The sequence below is a fragment of the Pogona vitticeps genome, chromosome 3 (assembly GCF_051106095.1).
Source record: "Pogona vitticeps strain Pit_001003342236 chromosome 3, PviZW2.1, whole genome shotgun sequence".
Taxonomy (NCBI): domain Eukaryota; kingdom Metazoa; phylum Chordata; class Lepidosauria; order Squamata; family Agamidae; genus Pogona; species Pogona vitticeps.
The window spans coordinates 56983369-57001356 of NC_135785.1; the positions used below are offsets into that span (position 1 = coordinate 56983369).

The 17988-nt window shown below is 40.7% G+C and overlaps 1 protein-coding gene across 9 annotated transcripts in view; it reads right to left on the reverse strand.

Moving 5' to 3' along the window:
• The window catches only part of CFAP43 (cilia and flagella associated protein 43), a 56004-nt gene extending 43414 nt beyond the window's left edge, over positions 1 to 12590 (reverse strand). For 5 of the 9 annotated variants that reach the window (XR_012085635.2, XM_072995580.2, XM_072995581.2 and 2 more), the window contains exons 1-8: positions 12445 to 12589; positions 11483 to 11736; positions 7650 to 7746; positions 4976 to 5143; positions 4684 to 4834; positions 3230 to 3389; positions 2228 to 2278; positions 633 to 712 (exon numbers count right to left, since the gene is read on the reverse strand). Coding sequence is in view for 8 of the 9 variants with exons in the window: in XM_072995580.2 (XP_072851681.2) it covers positions 633 to 712; positions 2228 to 2278; positions 3230 to 3389; positions 4684 to 4834; positions 4976 to 5143; positions 7650 to 7746; positions 11483 to 11736; positions 12445 to 12512 (1029 nt within the window). In the remaining variant the exon portion in view is untranslated. Of the gene's footprint in view, positions 1 to 632; positions 713 to 2227; positions 2279 to 3229; positions 3390 to 4683; positions 4835 to 4975; positions 5144 to 7649; positions 7747 to 11482; positions 11737 to 12444 lie in introns of all 9 variants that reach the window. The other 4 variants (XM_020788961.3, XM_078389489.1, XM_078389490.1 and 1 more) reach the window with 4 other exon arrangements.
• Positions 12591 to 17988: the final 5398 nt, after the last annotated feature.

The following is a 17988-nucleotide window of genomic DNA, read 5'->3' on the forward strand; positions in this document are numbered from 1 at the left end:
AAGGTTATTTATGTTCCGTAATTGTGACCTGAATTTGCATGCTTTCCTTTCCTCTCCTTTCTGCTTTTGCATCATGTCTATTGAGCCCTGAGCCTACAAGCAAGAACTATTTTATTTTTTAATCCCTGCACAGAGAATAGAGAGAGCCAGTGTAGTATGGTAGATAACAGATTTGGACTCAAGAGAGATGGGTCCAAATTCCTGATCGGTTATGGAAACTCACTGAGGATGGCAATGGTAAACTACTCCTTGAATATTGCACATACACTGAAAGCCCTGTTAGGATCATTGTTAAGTCAGAAGCAACTTGATGGCACATAATATAGCATAACAGAGATTAGACTGGTATGGATGCTTTATATGTAACAGATAGCAACAGCTCTATTCAAAACTGTTTGCTTTGACTTTCTGGAAATTTGAATTTCTTTCTCTCAAATGCATAGTTCATTATGTTGAATATAGATGCTACATAGTCAGGGCGTAGAAACATAAGACTGAGCCCACTCAGAAGTCAACCTCTTCTCTGCAGAGTTATTTGATACAAGGACCATGCATAGCAGCATTTCTCTGCCTTTCTTATTCCCCAAATACCTGGACATGCAAGTTAGGCAGAAGCTACAGGACCTCCTTACATTTCCAGCTGCATAAAGTCCATCCTTATGAAGTGCCATGGCAAGCAGGATCACATTTTGAGCTTCCTTCCTTTCAATAGCTACAGAAAGCGTTAGTAAAACATGTTAATTTAATATATTATTTCTCGAATTTCATACACGTATGAACTTCCAGACTGAAAAACAGCAAAACTATACAGCAAGGCAGCACAATTAGAAGTTAATGATCACACATCCACACAAGGATAGAGTGGAAGAGAGCATGTAAGCAAGCGAGTGAGAGAATGCTATACGTCACACCTCTACTACTGATGCATCCAGAGTGGCTCACAGAAAATAACAGTAATTTGTAAGAATACAATTTAAAAAAATTAAAATGCCTTTTAAAAACTCAGGCAATAAAAACACATAGAAGGCTTATATCACAGGTATTGCCTCACAAATTCACTAGCACATCTACTTTTGTGCTGAATGCCAGTCTATTGTGAGAAGGATGGTTATAGCTAAAAGATCTTGGATCATGACAAAATGAACCAGAGCTTATCAACAAGCAATATCAAGGCTGGATTTACATATCAAATGTGAGTCAAATGTGACTCAATTCTTAGGACTTTGTTTTTTCCAAGCTGTCTCCCTTGTACCTTACCAGGGAATGTGTGCATATAAACTCATGCACACATGAGCATGACTACACAATGAGGGAAAAACAAATTAACTCACATTCTCTCCCAGTGAAATTCCACTGGGGGTTTCAGTTCTTTTTCATTTAAATGGCCACACAGGCAGAGGAGTAAAAGCCTTCTAATTACAGTTCTGTTGAAGCACTTGTAAGTGACTGTGGTTCAAAGGAACTGCCTTATGAAAATCTTTATTTCCTCAGTTGACTGATTTCCTCATCTCATCTTGCTGTTTTTAGAGCTCGTTAAACTATTAACAAAAATACATAAAATAAACAGGAACTCTGCCCAAGAAGAAGCTGTTAAAAAACAAAAACAAAAACGGTCTTGGGAGCAATACTTTGTACAGAGATGTAAGTGCCGACACTACTTGTGTGTGTGTGTGTGTGCGCGCATGCGTGCGCACACATGCATGCATGCATGTGTACACATATACACATGCTTGTTCAGTCTTTTCTTTCTGCATCAGTTCAAAGCAATCACAAGGGACTTGACTTTTAAAAAGTAGAAGGGTCTCTGTTGAGGAGGAAAAATTATAGATTGGAGCTGTGGGACTCTGGGTTGTTTCACATTTCCCACTGCCTGCCCCAAACCAGTACTATTTCCTGCATTTTCCCCCTGTGTAGCCAGGCACTTGGGAGATTTTTTTTTCCAGTTGAGTGCCTATACATATGCTATTTGGTGCTTTGCAATTGAGAAACTAGTAACAGAATTTCTTGACAGAAGTTTTTCTGTAATTTTTGTGGTTTTCTGATTCCACTGTCAGTATGTATTAGAAAGTTTTCTGAAGAAAACATCAGAAAGAAAACATCACCTCTCTACTTTTTTGTGTTCCTCACCATCTGTTTCTTACCAGACAATGATATATACGAATAATACTTATATAATCATATTGGCACATGTTTTCTGCACAAGCAAATAACATTAGAAAATAAATACCTTGTTTGTCAAAACTGCGTGAAAGTGATCGAAACGTTGCTCTTTTTTTGGCTAGAAGGGAAGCGACGATGTATTAGTTGTGGCCAGCCTACACAATTTGTTGACAAATGTCCTAATTAGAAGAAACATGTATATATATACACAGCCAAATAAATACACATAGGCTTTTGCCATATACAGTATCCTACTGTGGCGGCGGGGGGGGGGGACTGTGTAAAGGCAGTTGTGCAGTGGTTTTTCTCTATGGCTTGCTGTTTGTTGCACTGCAAGGTGTGTGATTTGGTGCATGATTGTTTATGCAGCCCCTGGATACAGAGGAACATGGTGGATGACATAGTGAAGAAGCAGAATTGCTTGTCTGGTTTTCCTTAAGCAATCCTATAAGGCAATAGGATCCTGACCATAGTGTGGAATCTGGATCTCTTATTCCAAAACTCTTAGTGCCATTTCAGACCTCAAAGATCACAATACTTTTCTCCATGAGAGGGCACTACCCTGGGGACTGTAAGACAGCACTCTTACTTGCATACAGCAATATACACACCAACTGAACAGGTTTCTACGTTTCTCCCACCTAATTTTGAAGATGAAAATAGTTTGTGAGCTATTAACAGAATGCATCTGTCTGAATAATACCCATACCTGCATGGAAATCATTAAATAGTCCTATATACAAGATGTGCTTGCTAAAGCACAAAACATATTTATTTTAAAGAGCCCTACAGAGCCTCAGAACCTAAGATGGGAGAGCAGGAAACTTTTAATGAATGCAAATTATATGTTTCTGGCACCTGATCAAGGTTAACCTGGGTGCAGAGTTACACAACAGGGTTTTGCCCAGTGTGTGTTACAAGTGAACTATACTGCTTCAGGTGTACCCGAAGAAGAAATATCAAACACAATCTGAAACATGAAGATGTAGCAGCTGTCATTCTCAAATAGTGGAATAATCCCAGACTGAATACAGAAAGGCTTGGAACAATCTCTGAAACAGTCTCCTACCTTTAGCATCTGCAGAATATTTTTGACTAACAATAGCAGCCTTGAATGTGTCTGCACCAATTTTCAAGAAGTATCCTTCTTCACAGCCCATATACAGATCAGAGGTTGGAGTCCAGCAGTGGACAGTAGGATGAACAGAAGGTTGAGTATCATCTTTTGGCTTTAATTGAAAAGACATCACCATATGTCAGTTCCAAGAATAAATTGTACAGAAACCACTTATTCTATATAGTTTTTATTCAGATTCTGGCAATGATCTGCATATAATACGGTATAAACCATGATCCAAACTTCTGAGAACACATTCACACGTTATTTTTAATGAAGCATTAATTGTCCTGGGACTCCAGAGTTGAAGGAAAGCATACTCTTCTCCAATCTGTCAGGCAGTGGAGCAAGACATATTTGTTTTCTTGGAAGTTGATACTGTATATCACTTTGTGTATTACCATAACCTTATCTAGAAAGCAAACCTAAAAATCATTCACCCTGCATAACACAGGTTTTGCTTAAATATTTTACAAGTTTGCTTTGAGTGCGTTGCTGTGAAATGAAATATTGGCCAAGACACATATATCTGCAGTGACCGCTATGTCTGTTCCACAGAAATGAAGATGCCTCAACTAGCTCTTTTCAGCACCTCGCTGTCCATAATTCAGTCTGATATTTTTGATAAGCTATAGGGGGATGGTAATGTGGGAAAGGGCAACTGGAGGGCACCTCACAGAACATCCTTCTTGAATATGCACACAGACCATCATACTAAGCTATATGATTCTATGCTGATTGTATGCTAATGTTGTTACCTTGTCTTTCACCCTGCATTTCTCTCCATCTGAGCTGCGAACACTAAAAATAAATTTCTTGCATTCCAGTTGGAAAGAAGATGGCATAAAACTTAGAAATACACGTGTCAGAAATATTTGAGCCATTTATGCATTTAGTCCGGCTTGCTCTGCTAATTGTTTCCTCCTTCAGAACTGTCCCCATATGACTTTGGAGTTAAATCAGTCTGGCAGTGCTTACCTGCAGCTGCATCTTCCAGCACTACATTTAGAACAAGACGCATGAATGCCAAAAACAGTTTAGAAGATCACTGTAAACATCTTTACTGACTTTTCCATCTGCAGTGGCAATGTTTGGTTGGGGTAAATGATCCAGAATTCAACAGCTGGAAATCATGACAGTTATTTCTTTAACCTCTGTGCCTCCTTGAGGATACATCTGTCGATCCAGGTAGTGTTACATACTTTTAAAATAAAAGAGTGCCAACAAATCCCTAAGAATATCTCCACTATCTTTTCACGTGCTTACAGTCATTGGCTGCAACAATCTGTATTTTGAGCAAAGTGCTCAGTGTACCATGTCCATCTATACTGGTACTGTTCTGCACCAGTGTTTCTATAATACAGCATTTCTTGCCTGCTGCAAATTATAAGCATAGTCCAACTCACCCTAAACGTTTCTGCTTCATCTCCTACAAGGCCAGCAATGGCTGAATTGGGCAACACTGGGCCAAAATAAGGATCGCTAACATCTGGAGGGGAGAAGAAGCTGTTTTGCTCATCTACTAAACATCCATCTTCAGTAGGAAGCTTGACAGGTCTAAAGCAGCAAAAACAAGGACAGGGAAGGAGACTTTTAAAATTGGAAAATTCACTTCAAAGTCAGGATGTCGTAAAAGTTGATTCACAGTATTTTCAATGAATGTTTTTGTATTATGTGAAAGACAGCAAAAATACTTACTTTGACTTTAAAATATGCTGTTCATGACTCCTCTCAATAGTCCAAAGAGTAACAGAAGTACCATTGTACAAACATAACTGGTGCCAGCTCATAGGATTAAAACTCATTGCAGTCACTTCTACTCCTGGCTGTGATTGGGTGCACAAAAGGATTTTTTTTTGCCAATTCCTAACCCAAAGTGAGAGAAAACAAATGCCTTTTAAAAAAAGGTTTTGCCAATTTCCATTATCTTTTCATAAATCTTGAAACAGCTTATAAAACTTAAGGCTATTAAAACATATAAGGCAAGCTACATATAATACTTTATGGAGAAAGCCAGAGAGTTCCAGAAAACATCTACTTCTGCTTCAATGACTATGCAAAAGCCTTTGACTGTGTGGACCACAGCAAACTATGGCAAGTTCTTAAAGAAATGGGAGTGCCTGATCACCTTATCTGTCTCCTGAGAAATGTATATGTGGGACAAGAAGCAACAGTTAGAACTGGATATGGAACAACTAAATAGTTCAAAATTGGGAAAGGAGTACGACAAGGCTGTATATTGTCCCCCTGCTTATATATATATAACTTATATAACTTATATGCAGAACACATCATGCGAAAGGCTGGACTGGAGGAATCCCAAACGGGAATTATGATTGCCGGAAGAAATTTATTTATTTATTTTTATTTATTTTATTTATATCCCGCCTATCTGGTCGGTTAAGACCACTCTCAACCTCAGACAACCTCAGATAAGCAGATGATACAACTTGGATGGCAGAAAGTGAGGAGGAATTAAAGAACCTCTTAATGAGGGTGAAAGAGAAGAGCGCCAAAAATGGTCTGAAGCTCAACATAAAAAAAAAAAAAAAAAAAAACTGGTCCCATCACCTCCTGGCAAATAGAAGGGGAAGATATGGAGGCAGTGACAGATTTTACCTTCTTGGGCTCCATGATCGCTGCAGATGGTGACAGCAGCCACAAAAATCAAAAGACGCCTGCTTCCTGGGAGGAAAATGATGACAAACCTTGACAGCATCTTAAAAAGCAGAGACATCACCTTGCCGACAAAGGCCTGAATAATTAAAGCTATGGTTTTTCCAGTAGCGATGTATGGAAGTGAGAGCAGGACCATAAAGAAGGCTGACCGCTGAAGAATAGATGCTTTTGAATTGTGGTGCTGGAGGCAACTATTGAGAGTCTCGTGGACTGCAAGGAGAACAAACCTAGCCATTTTGAAGGAAATCAACCCTGAGCATTCACTGGAAGGACAGATCCTGAAGTTGAGGCTCCAATACTTTGGCCATCTCATGAGAAGAGAAGACTCCCTGGAAAAGACCTGATGTTGGGAAAGTGTGAAGGCACGAGGAGAAGTGGACGACAGAGGACAAGATGGTGGAACAGTGTCATCGAAACTACCAACATGAATTTGACCCAACTCCGGGAGGCAGTGAAAGACAGGATGGCCTGGCATGCTTTGGTCCATGGGGTCACGAAGAGCCGGACACAACTTAACAACTAAACAACAACAATAACAACAACATATACTATAATACTGTCTAGAAATGAAACAAAGATGGATTATCTGGTACAAATCCTGAGAAGATACTAAGTAAAAACAATAACAGCAGCAAAGAAAACAGATCAGCTAAGCCACTAAATGCCTGCTGCAACTAATGATCTGTAAATGCCTTAAAATATAAAGAAATATGATGGTATGTCATACCCAGTATGGTGTAGTGGATAGAATGATGCACCAAGGCTGGGTTTGACTTCCAAATCTGGCATATAAACTCACTGGGAGTGTGGAACTGCTAAACCCACTATTTAAACATCTCACCTATCTTGGAAACCCTATTAGGTTTGTTATAAATCAGTTCTGACTTGATGGGAGATAACAACAATAACAAGCAACTGATTTCAGAGTTTCTGGACTGATTATGCAATCAAAATATAAGCATTATGAATGGCCAATTCTGATTTCCACAGTATATGATCAAAGAAGTTCTCAAAGACTTCTGGATAGTAGTGCTTTTTGGCTGTGGATGAAGTATCATTTTGATTTACATATTTCTTTTCTAATGGAATGAATTTAAATTGTCATTTTTAAGGCAAAAGATAATATTTTGGACAAGGCGTATAGAATGCTCTGTTTGCACAAAATGCTAAGTCAGAATCTGGGTACATTGGGGCACAGTCTCTATTCAAGAATGTACACTGGTACATATTGTCCAATTCATCAAGTTGGAACAGCCAACTAACCAAAAGTTTATCAGGGTGAAAAGCTTGGCATTAAGTTTAAACCTAGATTCTGCCTTGTTGTGCCTCTGACAAGCCTGGATCTGGAAGCCATCTTCTAATCCTTGCTTCCAGCTCTGGTTCGAATGCACAGCTAAAGCCTTTACATTCTGATGAGTTCCTGGGCAGCCAAGCAGGAGTGACTAAGCATTAGGTTGCTCATGAACAAAAAAAATTAACACATTTTGCAGACAGAAGAGTATGTGTTTCGGCTATGTGCCTGCATTTGCATCTATGTGAACAGATGCATGTAGATTTATATATGTAGCAATGAAGGAGCAAAAGAGATTTTTTTTTTCTGATGTGCCAAATTAGGTATGAATAGCTAGAAACCAATTCATCAGCAACATGAATATATCCCTATCGCTATTCAAATGATGTGTCCAATACTTACCATATTGAAAGAGAAAATTCTGGGAGTGAGGAGTAACTGGCCAGGTAAGGACTTGCATGACTGAATGCAAGCAAGGAGTAGTCTAGACTAGCTTGTCCTAAAATATAAAACAGCATTGTTTTTATCTATGCTACCCATTATAAACTGCGAAGTATATACCATCTCTCATGTTTAACACCATATCACTGTGCTCCCTCTTTCCAAAGTAATGGGAAGTTACAGCAGCCAGTGCTCCAAATTGCTTCTCTCCAACCTCTGCTTCTTACTTCCAAGTGGAAAACTGTAACTAAACATCTTGTTCAGTATGTTCTGACTGGACGGTCGGCAGTCACAGCAGCACTGTGTTTCCCACCTTCCTGGCTTCAGCCTTCCCAGCTGCTGGAAAATTGGTTTCAGAGGCTTTCCAAGCCCTCCAGATCTGGATCTGGGGATGCATAGGAGGCTGAAGGAGGAGAGTGAATTGCCCCCTCCCAGCTCCATTGAATCCTGCCGGTTCTACTAGCAGAACACAAACTCTGGATTTCTGCTCTTAACCGGGCCAAAAAAGATACTGTAGCTGCTGCCTCTTATATTCCACTGAGATATACCTTAGGTAAAGCTAAAGGTTCCCCTTGACATTTAGTCCAGTCGTGTCCGATTCTAGGGGGCTGTGCTCATCCCCGTTTCCAAGCTGTAGAGCCAGTGTTTGTCTATAGATAGTTTCTGTGGTCACGTGGCCAGCGCGACTAGACATGGAACGCCGTTACCTTCCCACTGTGGTGGTACCTATTTATCTACTCGCATTTGCATGCTTTCGAACTACTAAGTTGGCAGGAGATGGGACAAGTGATGGGAGCTTACTCCGTCGTGTGGATTTGATCTTATGACTGCTGGTCTTCTGACCTTGCAACACAGAGGCTTCTACGGTTTAACCTGCAGCGCCACCACGTCCCTAGGAGATATACCTTACCTGAGAATAAAATCCTTTGCACTTATTCACGGGAGTTATTTCTGAGCAAACATGCTGAGGAATATGCTTATTGTATATCTTTAATATATAAAATATTTGTTCATTATATAACTATCAGCCCACTTTTTAGGAAATGTGTGCTTCTCTGCTTTTTCAGTTTTTAAGGTGCTAATAACAACTCCTTATTTACTTCCTCTGTGAACTCTCTTAAGTGATCATTTATGGGGCATGTTTTCTATTCTGTTTCAGCTTTTAAATAACTATGAAGAATATTCTATTTCAACAAGATAAATGCTGTTGATCAGAATTTTGACTTTTATGGCACTGTTATCTATCATCTATTTTACAGCACATTATATGTGCTGTCATTCTGCTGATGTAGCTTGTTTACAGAAAGATGGCTGAGCAGTTTGATACATAAATAACAACATGAAACACTTGTACATAAAATACAAATGACTAGGAACAAGAAACAAAGTGATACATGTGTATCTTCTGCTTAGCACAAAAAGCTGTCCACTGAACCAAGTTTTAAGTCCTTTGATTGACTGGTTTATACCCTGGGCATGCCTACATCTCGACTTCCAAGTTGGAAAACAAAAGATGACTCTCAAGGCTAATGTCAGGTTTAGGAATTGCTGGCACCTGCCATGATCCACATCCCAGCAAGGGGGCCACAGATGTACCCTGGAGGCCCCACCCCTATTCTCCTTTCGGCTTTCACCACCTGTTCAGCAATCCCCTCTAAGCATACAAGCACTGGCAAAGAAGAGGAGACACAGCAGCATTTCCGCTCACATTGTGCTTTGAGTAATTATACAGACTGTACATGTAGAAGAATTTTAAGTACATCAAGCAGATCCATTCAATGAGGAAATCCATGAATGAATCTTACTAAAGGATCTGGAGCGAGCACTAACTCCACTTCAAGCAGCAGCAACACTAAGATTGTTTGTGAGGTCCAAAACAAAGTTTTGTTTTGGATTTGCTTGAAATCACAGACAGGAGATAATCAATTTTAAAGCGAAACCTTTTATGACATCTAGGAAGTAGACATCAAAAAGTGCTTAGTAAAAAATCTATGCTCCATTTTAAAGGCACAAATGAATTATCTTTAAAGTTCAGCTTTAGGATTGTAATCCTGTACTCATTTGTTGGGAATAAGGCTTACAGCACTCACTTCTGAGTGTGCATGGGGGGCGCTGTATGGTAGATATAGTTAGCTCAAGTGTCCATTACAAACTTCCTTTAATGCCATGTGGCTCAAACATACATTTACATTAAATGCATTTAGAAATATTATAAGCCATGGTGCTTTTGCCTATAAACTATGTCTCCAATCTTTCACACATGGCATACAACCCAGGCCCATTTTAATTAAAAAGAGAATCTCTCAGGAGCCACTTTCATAATACTGTACTTCAGTGCTCATGATCTGTAGATGCTTTTTAACAATCTATATTTCACTATCACATGGCCTCAGTTACCTTAGGACATATGAGAAGAAACAATGACAATCAAAGTGCAGCTTTGTTGACATCATTACAATTACTTAAATGATAAAACAAATAAAAAATTTTTAAAAATCAGAATGATTAAAAGCTTAACATGTTGTGCAATCATAAACAAATTTATTCAGAAGAATTGTAACCAAAATAAAACTTTGCCCCAGGGTGCTGAAATCTAGAAGGTGAAAAAATTTGGTGCTGGAAGGATATGAATCCACTAGCTAATATTTGGCACAGGCATGTATTCTACTACCAGTGTCTCCTCCTCAGACAGAAAAAAGAAAAACAACACACGGAACAGGCAGATGCAGTGCAGAACCACCATGGCCACTGCATGCCCTACCAAGGTGTTCATCTCCATTTTTTTAACCATTTCTCTGCACTGGCAAGTTTTATGTGATTCAAGATTAACCAAGAGGATAGTAAAGCCCTCCCCACCAAAACTGCTAATTACAGTTCAGACGGAACTCAATAAAGTCTTATGAAACAGTACTCATAGCTTATTCTCTAGTGTGCTTTACTATAACCTTTTAATAGTAGTTGCCTCACCCCATCTTCCACCCTCAATGGTAGCCAACATTAAAAAGCCTTCACTGGTTTCAGGAAAAGAAAAGCAGAACTAGCTGGTCAGGCTTCCTTACAGAGAGAGTGGCAAAGAAAATATTATTGTTTAGAAAATTCTAAACTACAATAGTCAAAGGGAGTCCCTGGACCAAAGCCTCCTTCTAGAATCTTTATATGTAAGAAGATGAGTAGGAGATAAATTATTTCCTTAAGTGATATGTGTGAAAAGACTTTGAACCGTGCTCAACACCATGCAGCTTTATTAGCACCAGTGTATTGTGCTAACTTGATGTTCTTCTGCCAACAGGCAGATAACATTTTGAAAAAATAAACTAAGTTTCAGGCAGTCTTGAATGACAGTTTCACACACAGCATACTGAAATATATCAACATATTTATTACAAAGACATTTATTAGACTACTTCTGATTGTTTTGGCAAATCCCTCATTCCACCTTTCTTCATTTTTGGATTATTTATATTTTTTTACCCTGGACTGTCTAAGGGACATTTTTGCCTCATTATAAAATCATGCATTATCATTCTTATATATTTTTATGTAATCTCTATTTAGCTAACAGCTGAATTTCATATTTTTTAAGCAGTCTATGAAAGGATTAGTTTATGCAATGGCTGAGATCTCTGGGTTTTCTGAGAAACAAAGCAACACTGGAATATGACTGTTAATCCTTTACCTGGCTGATCTTTGCACATCTTAATGCTACATGCATATTTTCAATAAAGCACTGATAAAATATCTCCCCCACTCCATTTGTTACTTCAAGATTATTTTGATTGAATCTCCAGACCTACCTTTTAATTTGGCGATTTTCTTTAGTGCTGGAAAATTGTAGATATAGATTACAGGATTCAACTGCTTGTCAGAAAAAGCAATTACATGCTGGCTCCCATTGACTGCAAAGGCTCCTATGCTTCCATGGGGACACCTCAAGAAGGACCGGTTTCGGGTATCAGTGTTGATAAAAATGACATAATTGCCACAAGGATAACAGACAGTCATGTTGTTGACAAAGCCCACATTCCTGTTGGTGAATCCCTGAACCCAGCTTGGAGAGAAAGAGAAGGGCAAGTTTATATGACATGTTGAAATAATGACAGTTATTTTTCAGCATAGACGACTGGACAGCGTGAAAGAAAGGTTCTGCTGATTTTGTGCTCTGTGATGACACAGAAAACATAACATGGCTCTCTCTTTGAAAACTGTTATTGCCAGAGGGCAAAATCATGCTGCTGCTTCTGTTTGCATTCTTATTTTTTTTTACTTTCAGAACAGGCATTCCTGTATCTCTGTTGCATCACAGACAGCTGTAGCTGCTCCATTAAGGTAAATCGGACAATGTATTCGCGAAGGAAGGATTATCACAACACACCCACAACAAAACACACTAATCACCCATCTCCAGCCCCCCTGTGCACAGGTCTCCAGCATCTTCATTCGTGGGAGGGAGGGAGGGTGAGTGGGCGGGGGGGAGGAGGATTCGATAAGACGGAGGGACTAATATAAGGAGAGCATCGGAGTTTGGGGGGAATGGAAGGAAACTTCCCCAGCCAATCGCTGGGTGGGAACAGCCCACCCGCTTCTCTCCTTGAGGACCCGAGGCTGGGCTCCAGAGACGTTTCGCGGAGATGCCGCTTGACCCTGCCGTCCTCCTGGGGAGGGAAAGCGCAACGCGAGAGCCCCATCACCCCGAATGGGGCTCCCTCCCCCCCAGGCTTCCCGCAAGCCATCACGCACCCACCCACCCCCTTCGCACCTCACTTCCAAGTCCGCTTTATGCTGGGGAGTTGCCAGGCGGCGACTGCCTCCCTTTCCGGGCTCCATGGCTCTCCCCGCCTCAGTTTTGGCGCGACCCTCTTTAGTAGAGGCCGGCCGAAGCTGTTGACTCTCGTCTCCTAGCAACGACTGGAGGCGCAGGCCATTGGCTACATTTGCGCCTTTCCCGGCCTCCTCGCGTCGCCTCGATGTCAGGCCCAAGAAGGGGAGGGTAGGCACAGAATTACAAAAGTTCTACAAAAATCCTACCCTGCTGCAAGGAGGCATTTGATGTTGTTGTTTAGTCGTTTAGTCGTGTCCGACTCTTCGTGACCCCATGGACGCACACCAGGCCCTCCTGTCTTCCACTGCCTCCCGGAGTTGGGTCAGATTCATGTTGGTCGCTTCGATGACATTGTCCAACCATCTCATCCTCTGTCGTCCCCTTCTCCTCTTGCCGTCACACTTTCCCAACATCAGGGGCTTTTCCAAGGAGTCTTCTCTTCTCATGAGATGGCCAAAGTACTGGACCCTCAGCTTCAGGATCTGTCCTTCCAGTGAGCACTCAGGGTTGATTTTCTTCAGAATTGATAGGTTTGTTCTCCTTGCAGTCCAGGGGACTCTCAAGAGTCTCCTCCAGCACCACAATTCAAAAGCATCAATTCTTCGGCGGTCAGCTTTCTTTATGGTCCAGCTCTCACTTCCATACATCACTACTGGAAAAACCATAGCTTCGACTATGCAGACTTTTGTTGGCAAGGTGATGTCTCTGCTTTTTAAGATGCTATCGAGGTTTGTCATCGCTTTCCTCCCAAGAAGCCGGGGTCTTTTAATTTTGGAGGTGCTGTCACCATCTGCAGTGAACATGGAGCCCAAGAAAGTGAAATCTGTCATTGCCTCCATATCTGCCCCTTCTATTTGCCAGGAGGTGGTGGGACCAGTGGCCATGATCTTAGTTTTTTTTTATGTTGAGCTTCAGACCGTTTTTTGCACTCTCCTCTTTTACCCTCATTACAAGGTTAATTACAAGGTTCCTTAATTCCTCCTCATTTTCTGCCATCCAAGTTGTATCATCTGCATATCGGAGGTTGTTGATATTTCTTCTGGCAATCCTAATTCCGGTTTGGGATTCCTCCAGTCCAGCCTTTCGCATGATGTATTCTCCATATAAGTTATATAAGCAGGGGGACAATATCCAGCCTTGTCGTACTCCTTTCCCAATTTTGAACCAATCAGTGTTTTCATATCCAGTTCTAACTGTTGCTTCCTGTCCCATATATAGGTTTCTCAGGAGGTAGATAAGGTGATCAGGCACTCCCATTTCTTTAAGGACTTGCCATAGTTTGCTGTGGTCCACACAGTCAAAGGCTTTTGCATAGTCAATGAAGCAGATGTTTTTCTGGAATTCTCTGGCTTTATCCATAATCCAGCACATATTAGCAATTTGGTCCCTAGTTCCTCTGCCCCTTCAAAATCCAGCTTGTACCTCTGGTACAAAGCTATGATTTTTCCTCTAGTGATGTATGGAAGTGAGAGCTGGACCATAAAGAAAGCAGACCGCCGAAGAATTGATGCCTTTGAATTGTGGTGCTGGAGGAGACTCTTGAGAATCCCCTGGACTGAAAGGAGAACAAACCTATCAATTCTAAAGGAAATCAACCCTGAGTGCTCACTGGAAGGACAGATCCTGAAGCTGAGGGTCCAGTACTTTGGCCATCTCATGAGAAGAGAAGACTCCTTGGAAAAGACCCTGATGTTAGGAAAGTGTGATGGCAAGAGGAGAAGGGGACGACAGAGGATGAGATGGCTGGACAGTGTCTGCGAAGCAACCAACATGAAATTGACAGAACTCCGGGAGGCAGTGGAAGATAGGAGGGCCTGGCGTGCTCTGGTCCATGGGGTCACGAAGAGTCAAACATGACTAAACGACAACGACGACTTCTGGTAGTTCTTGGTCCACATACTGCTGAAGCCTATCTTGTAGGATTTTGAGCATAACCTTGCTAGCATGTGAAATGGGTGCAATTGTATGGTAGTTGGAGCATTTTTTGGCACTGCCCTTCTTTGGGATTGGGATGTAGACTGATCTTTTCCAGTCCTCTGGCCACTGTTGAGTTTTCCAAACTTGCTGGCATATTGAGTGTAGCACCTTAACTGTCATCTTTCAAGATTTTAAATACTTCAACTGGAATGCCGTCACCTCCACTGGCCTTGTTGTTTGCCATGCTTTCTAAGGCCCACTTGACTTCATTCTCCAGGATGTCTGGCTCAAGGTCATCAACAACATTATCTGGGTTGTCCGGGATATCCAAATCTTTCTGGTATAGTTCCTCTGTGTATTATTGCCACCTCTTCTTGATGTCTTCTGCTTCTGTGAGGTCCCTACCTTTTTTGTCCTTTATCATGTTCATCTTTACACAAAATGTTCCTTTAATATCTCCGATTTTCCTGAACAGATCTCTGGTTTTTCCTTTTCTATTATTTTCCTCTATTTCTTTGCATTGTTCATTTAAGAAGGCCCTCTTGTCTCTCCTTGCTATTCTTTGGAAGTCCGCATTCCATTTTCTGTAACTTTCCCTATCTCCCTTGCATTTTGTTTCCCTTCTCTTCTCTGCTATTTGTAAGGCCTCATTGGACAGCCACTTTGCTTTCTTGCATTTCCATTTCTTTGGGGTGGTTTTTGTTGCTGCCTCCTGTACAATGTTAGAAGGCTCCATCCATAGTTCTTCCGGCACTCTGTCCACCAAATCGAGTTCCTTAAATCTGTTCTTCACTTCCACTGTGTATTCATAAGGGATTTGGTTTAGATTATACCTGACTACCCCTGTGTTTTTTCCTACTTTTTTCTTTTTAAGCTTGATTTTTGCTATAAGAAGCTGATGATCAGAGCCACAATCAGCTCCAGGTCTTGTTTTTGTTGACTGTTTAGAGCTTCTCCATCTTTGGGTGCAGAGAATATAATCAATCTGATTTTGGTATTGCCCATCTGGTGATGTCCATGTGTAGAGTCACCTCTTGTGTTGTTGGAAAAGAGTGTTTGTGATGACCAGCTTGTTCTCTTGACAAAACTCTTTTAGTCTTTGCCCTGCTTTGTTTTGAACTCCAAGGCCAAACTTACCTGTTGTTCCTTTTATCTCTTGACTCCCTACTTTAGCATTCCAATCCCCTATAATGAGAAGAACATCTTTCTTTGGTGTCAGTTCTAGAATGTGTTGTAAGTCTTCATAGAATTGGTCAATTTCAGCCTCTTCGGCAATGGTGGTTGGTGCATAAACTTGGGATTACTGTGTTGTTGAAAGGTCTGCCTTGGATTCGTATTGAAATCATTCTATTTTGAGATTGTATCCCAGTGCAGCTTTTCCCACTCTTCTGTTGACTAAGAGGGATACTCCATTTCTTCTATGGGATTCTTGCCCACAATAGTAAATATGATAATCATCCATTTTAGTTCACTGATGCCCAGGATGTCAATGTTTATTCTTGCCATCTCCTGTTTGACCACCTCCAGCTTACCAAGGTTCATAGATCTTACATTCCAGGTCCCTATGCAGTATTTTTCTTTGCAACATCGGACTTTCCTTTCACTTCCAGGCACGTCCACAGCTGAGCGTCCTTTCGACTTTGGCCCAACCACTTCATTAGCTCTGGAGCTACTTGTGCTTGTCCTCCGCTCTTCCTCAGTAGCATGTTGGATGCCTTCCAACCTGAGGGGCTCATCTTCCAGCGTCATATCTTTTAGCCTTTTGTTTCTGTTCATTGTGTTTTTGGCAAAGTTACTGGAGTGGCTTGCCAATTTCTGCTCCAGGTGGATCACATTTAGTCTGAACTCTCCACTATGACCTGTCCATCTTGGGTGTTCCTGCATGGCATAGCCCATAGCTTCTCTGAATTACTCAAGCCCCTTCGCCACAACAAGGCAGCAATCCATGAAGGGAAATAGAGCTGCATTCCCCCCAAACAACACCATGGAATTCCAAGTGTCTGAACAAACTAAAAATCCCAGGATGCAGTTGGATGGAGCATGACTGTTAGGACAGCAACAAACTGCTATAAATATGCAATGTAGTGTTTGGCAACATTGGCCTTAACCTCTTTGTTAGTCTCAACTACAGCAGACCCATTGCATCTGTTTTTGAATGGTAAATCAACACTCATGTAAATCCTATTGATTCAATGTGTCCCCTTAACTGTGATTAACAAGCAGATTTATGTAATTATTGTACATTCAACAGTCTGAAAGTATATAGACCTGAACAAATTGTTTTCTAATATGTTTCTAGTATGTTTCGAACCATTCAACACAAATTTTCTTTTGCAAACCGATGCACACATGAAAACAAGAAAAACATGTTTCAACAGTGCTGGAAACCGAAAACAGACTTGTTGACAATAAGGAAGCTACAGAACCCAACCAAAGATAGTGAGGGTAGCTGTGTATGAAGAACAGCTGAGTCATTATGATTGCTGAAGAACAGCCCTGCCCAGATCAGTCAAAAGGCAAACATGGGTATGTGCTGCTGTTCTAATAATCACCTTGCCAAAAGCAGATTCACAACCATTTTATAAATTGGTTAAAGCTTTTTGAACTTCTTTTAGTTATACTATTTTTATAACAGGTATTTACTGGTTTTAATAATCAATGCATTTTCCTGGTTTTTCCCACTTTATGAAAAGACTTTCCAAAATTTGACTGGAGTGCTTCTGATGTTCCTGGTTTTGTTAAGGATTCCAGGACTCATCAGCTCTAGGTGGCACAATTGATGTTTCGGGGTATGAAACAATAGTTCACACACACATACTGTATATGGAGGGTCATAATTTCCTCACTCCTATTGTAAAAGTTGACACGTAGTCATGAAGTGGTGAGAAATACTTCATTATCATTGTGGACATTTGAGTAATCTAAATGCCCATTTTCTTGGCCACTTCTTGTTCTCTGTGTTAAATACAAAAGCCAGTTATGGCTTTCCGCATGTGCCATCAATATGCTTCCAATCTCTATTTTTGTTTTAAAAATGAAGAAAAACACTCTGTTTCAATATCACCACCAGGGATGTATTTTTTTTTCCTTTTTCACTGAACAATTAAGAGGAAAATTCATGAGCATCTCATGAAGTAATATACTATGTTATGCAGATATTCAAGATCAACTCCTCCATGAGAAAACAATCTTTGGGTAAAGGTTTGCTGCATATGTAGCTTGCAAACATATTCACAAAGATTATCAGACTGAATGTATGAGTTCAGGTCCAGAATTAACTGGTATGCCCAGCGCTAAATGGCAAAATAGAAACAGCCTGTATTCGAGATATAAAATATATTCCAAAGAAGTATCTCTGTTCATGTGTCTCAACATATTGCCAAAATAAAAGGGGGAAACGGGAGGGGGGGAAGGACTACATATTGTGGCACTTTGAACTAATACATTTGTTTCTGTGGCAGCGTTCTGGATTAAAATCCACACACACACAGAGAGAGACCCTTTTTGCTAATACAACGTAGAGTTGTGGAGGGAACGGATCTCGTCGTTTGTTTAGGCACGAAG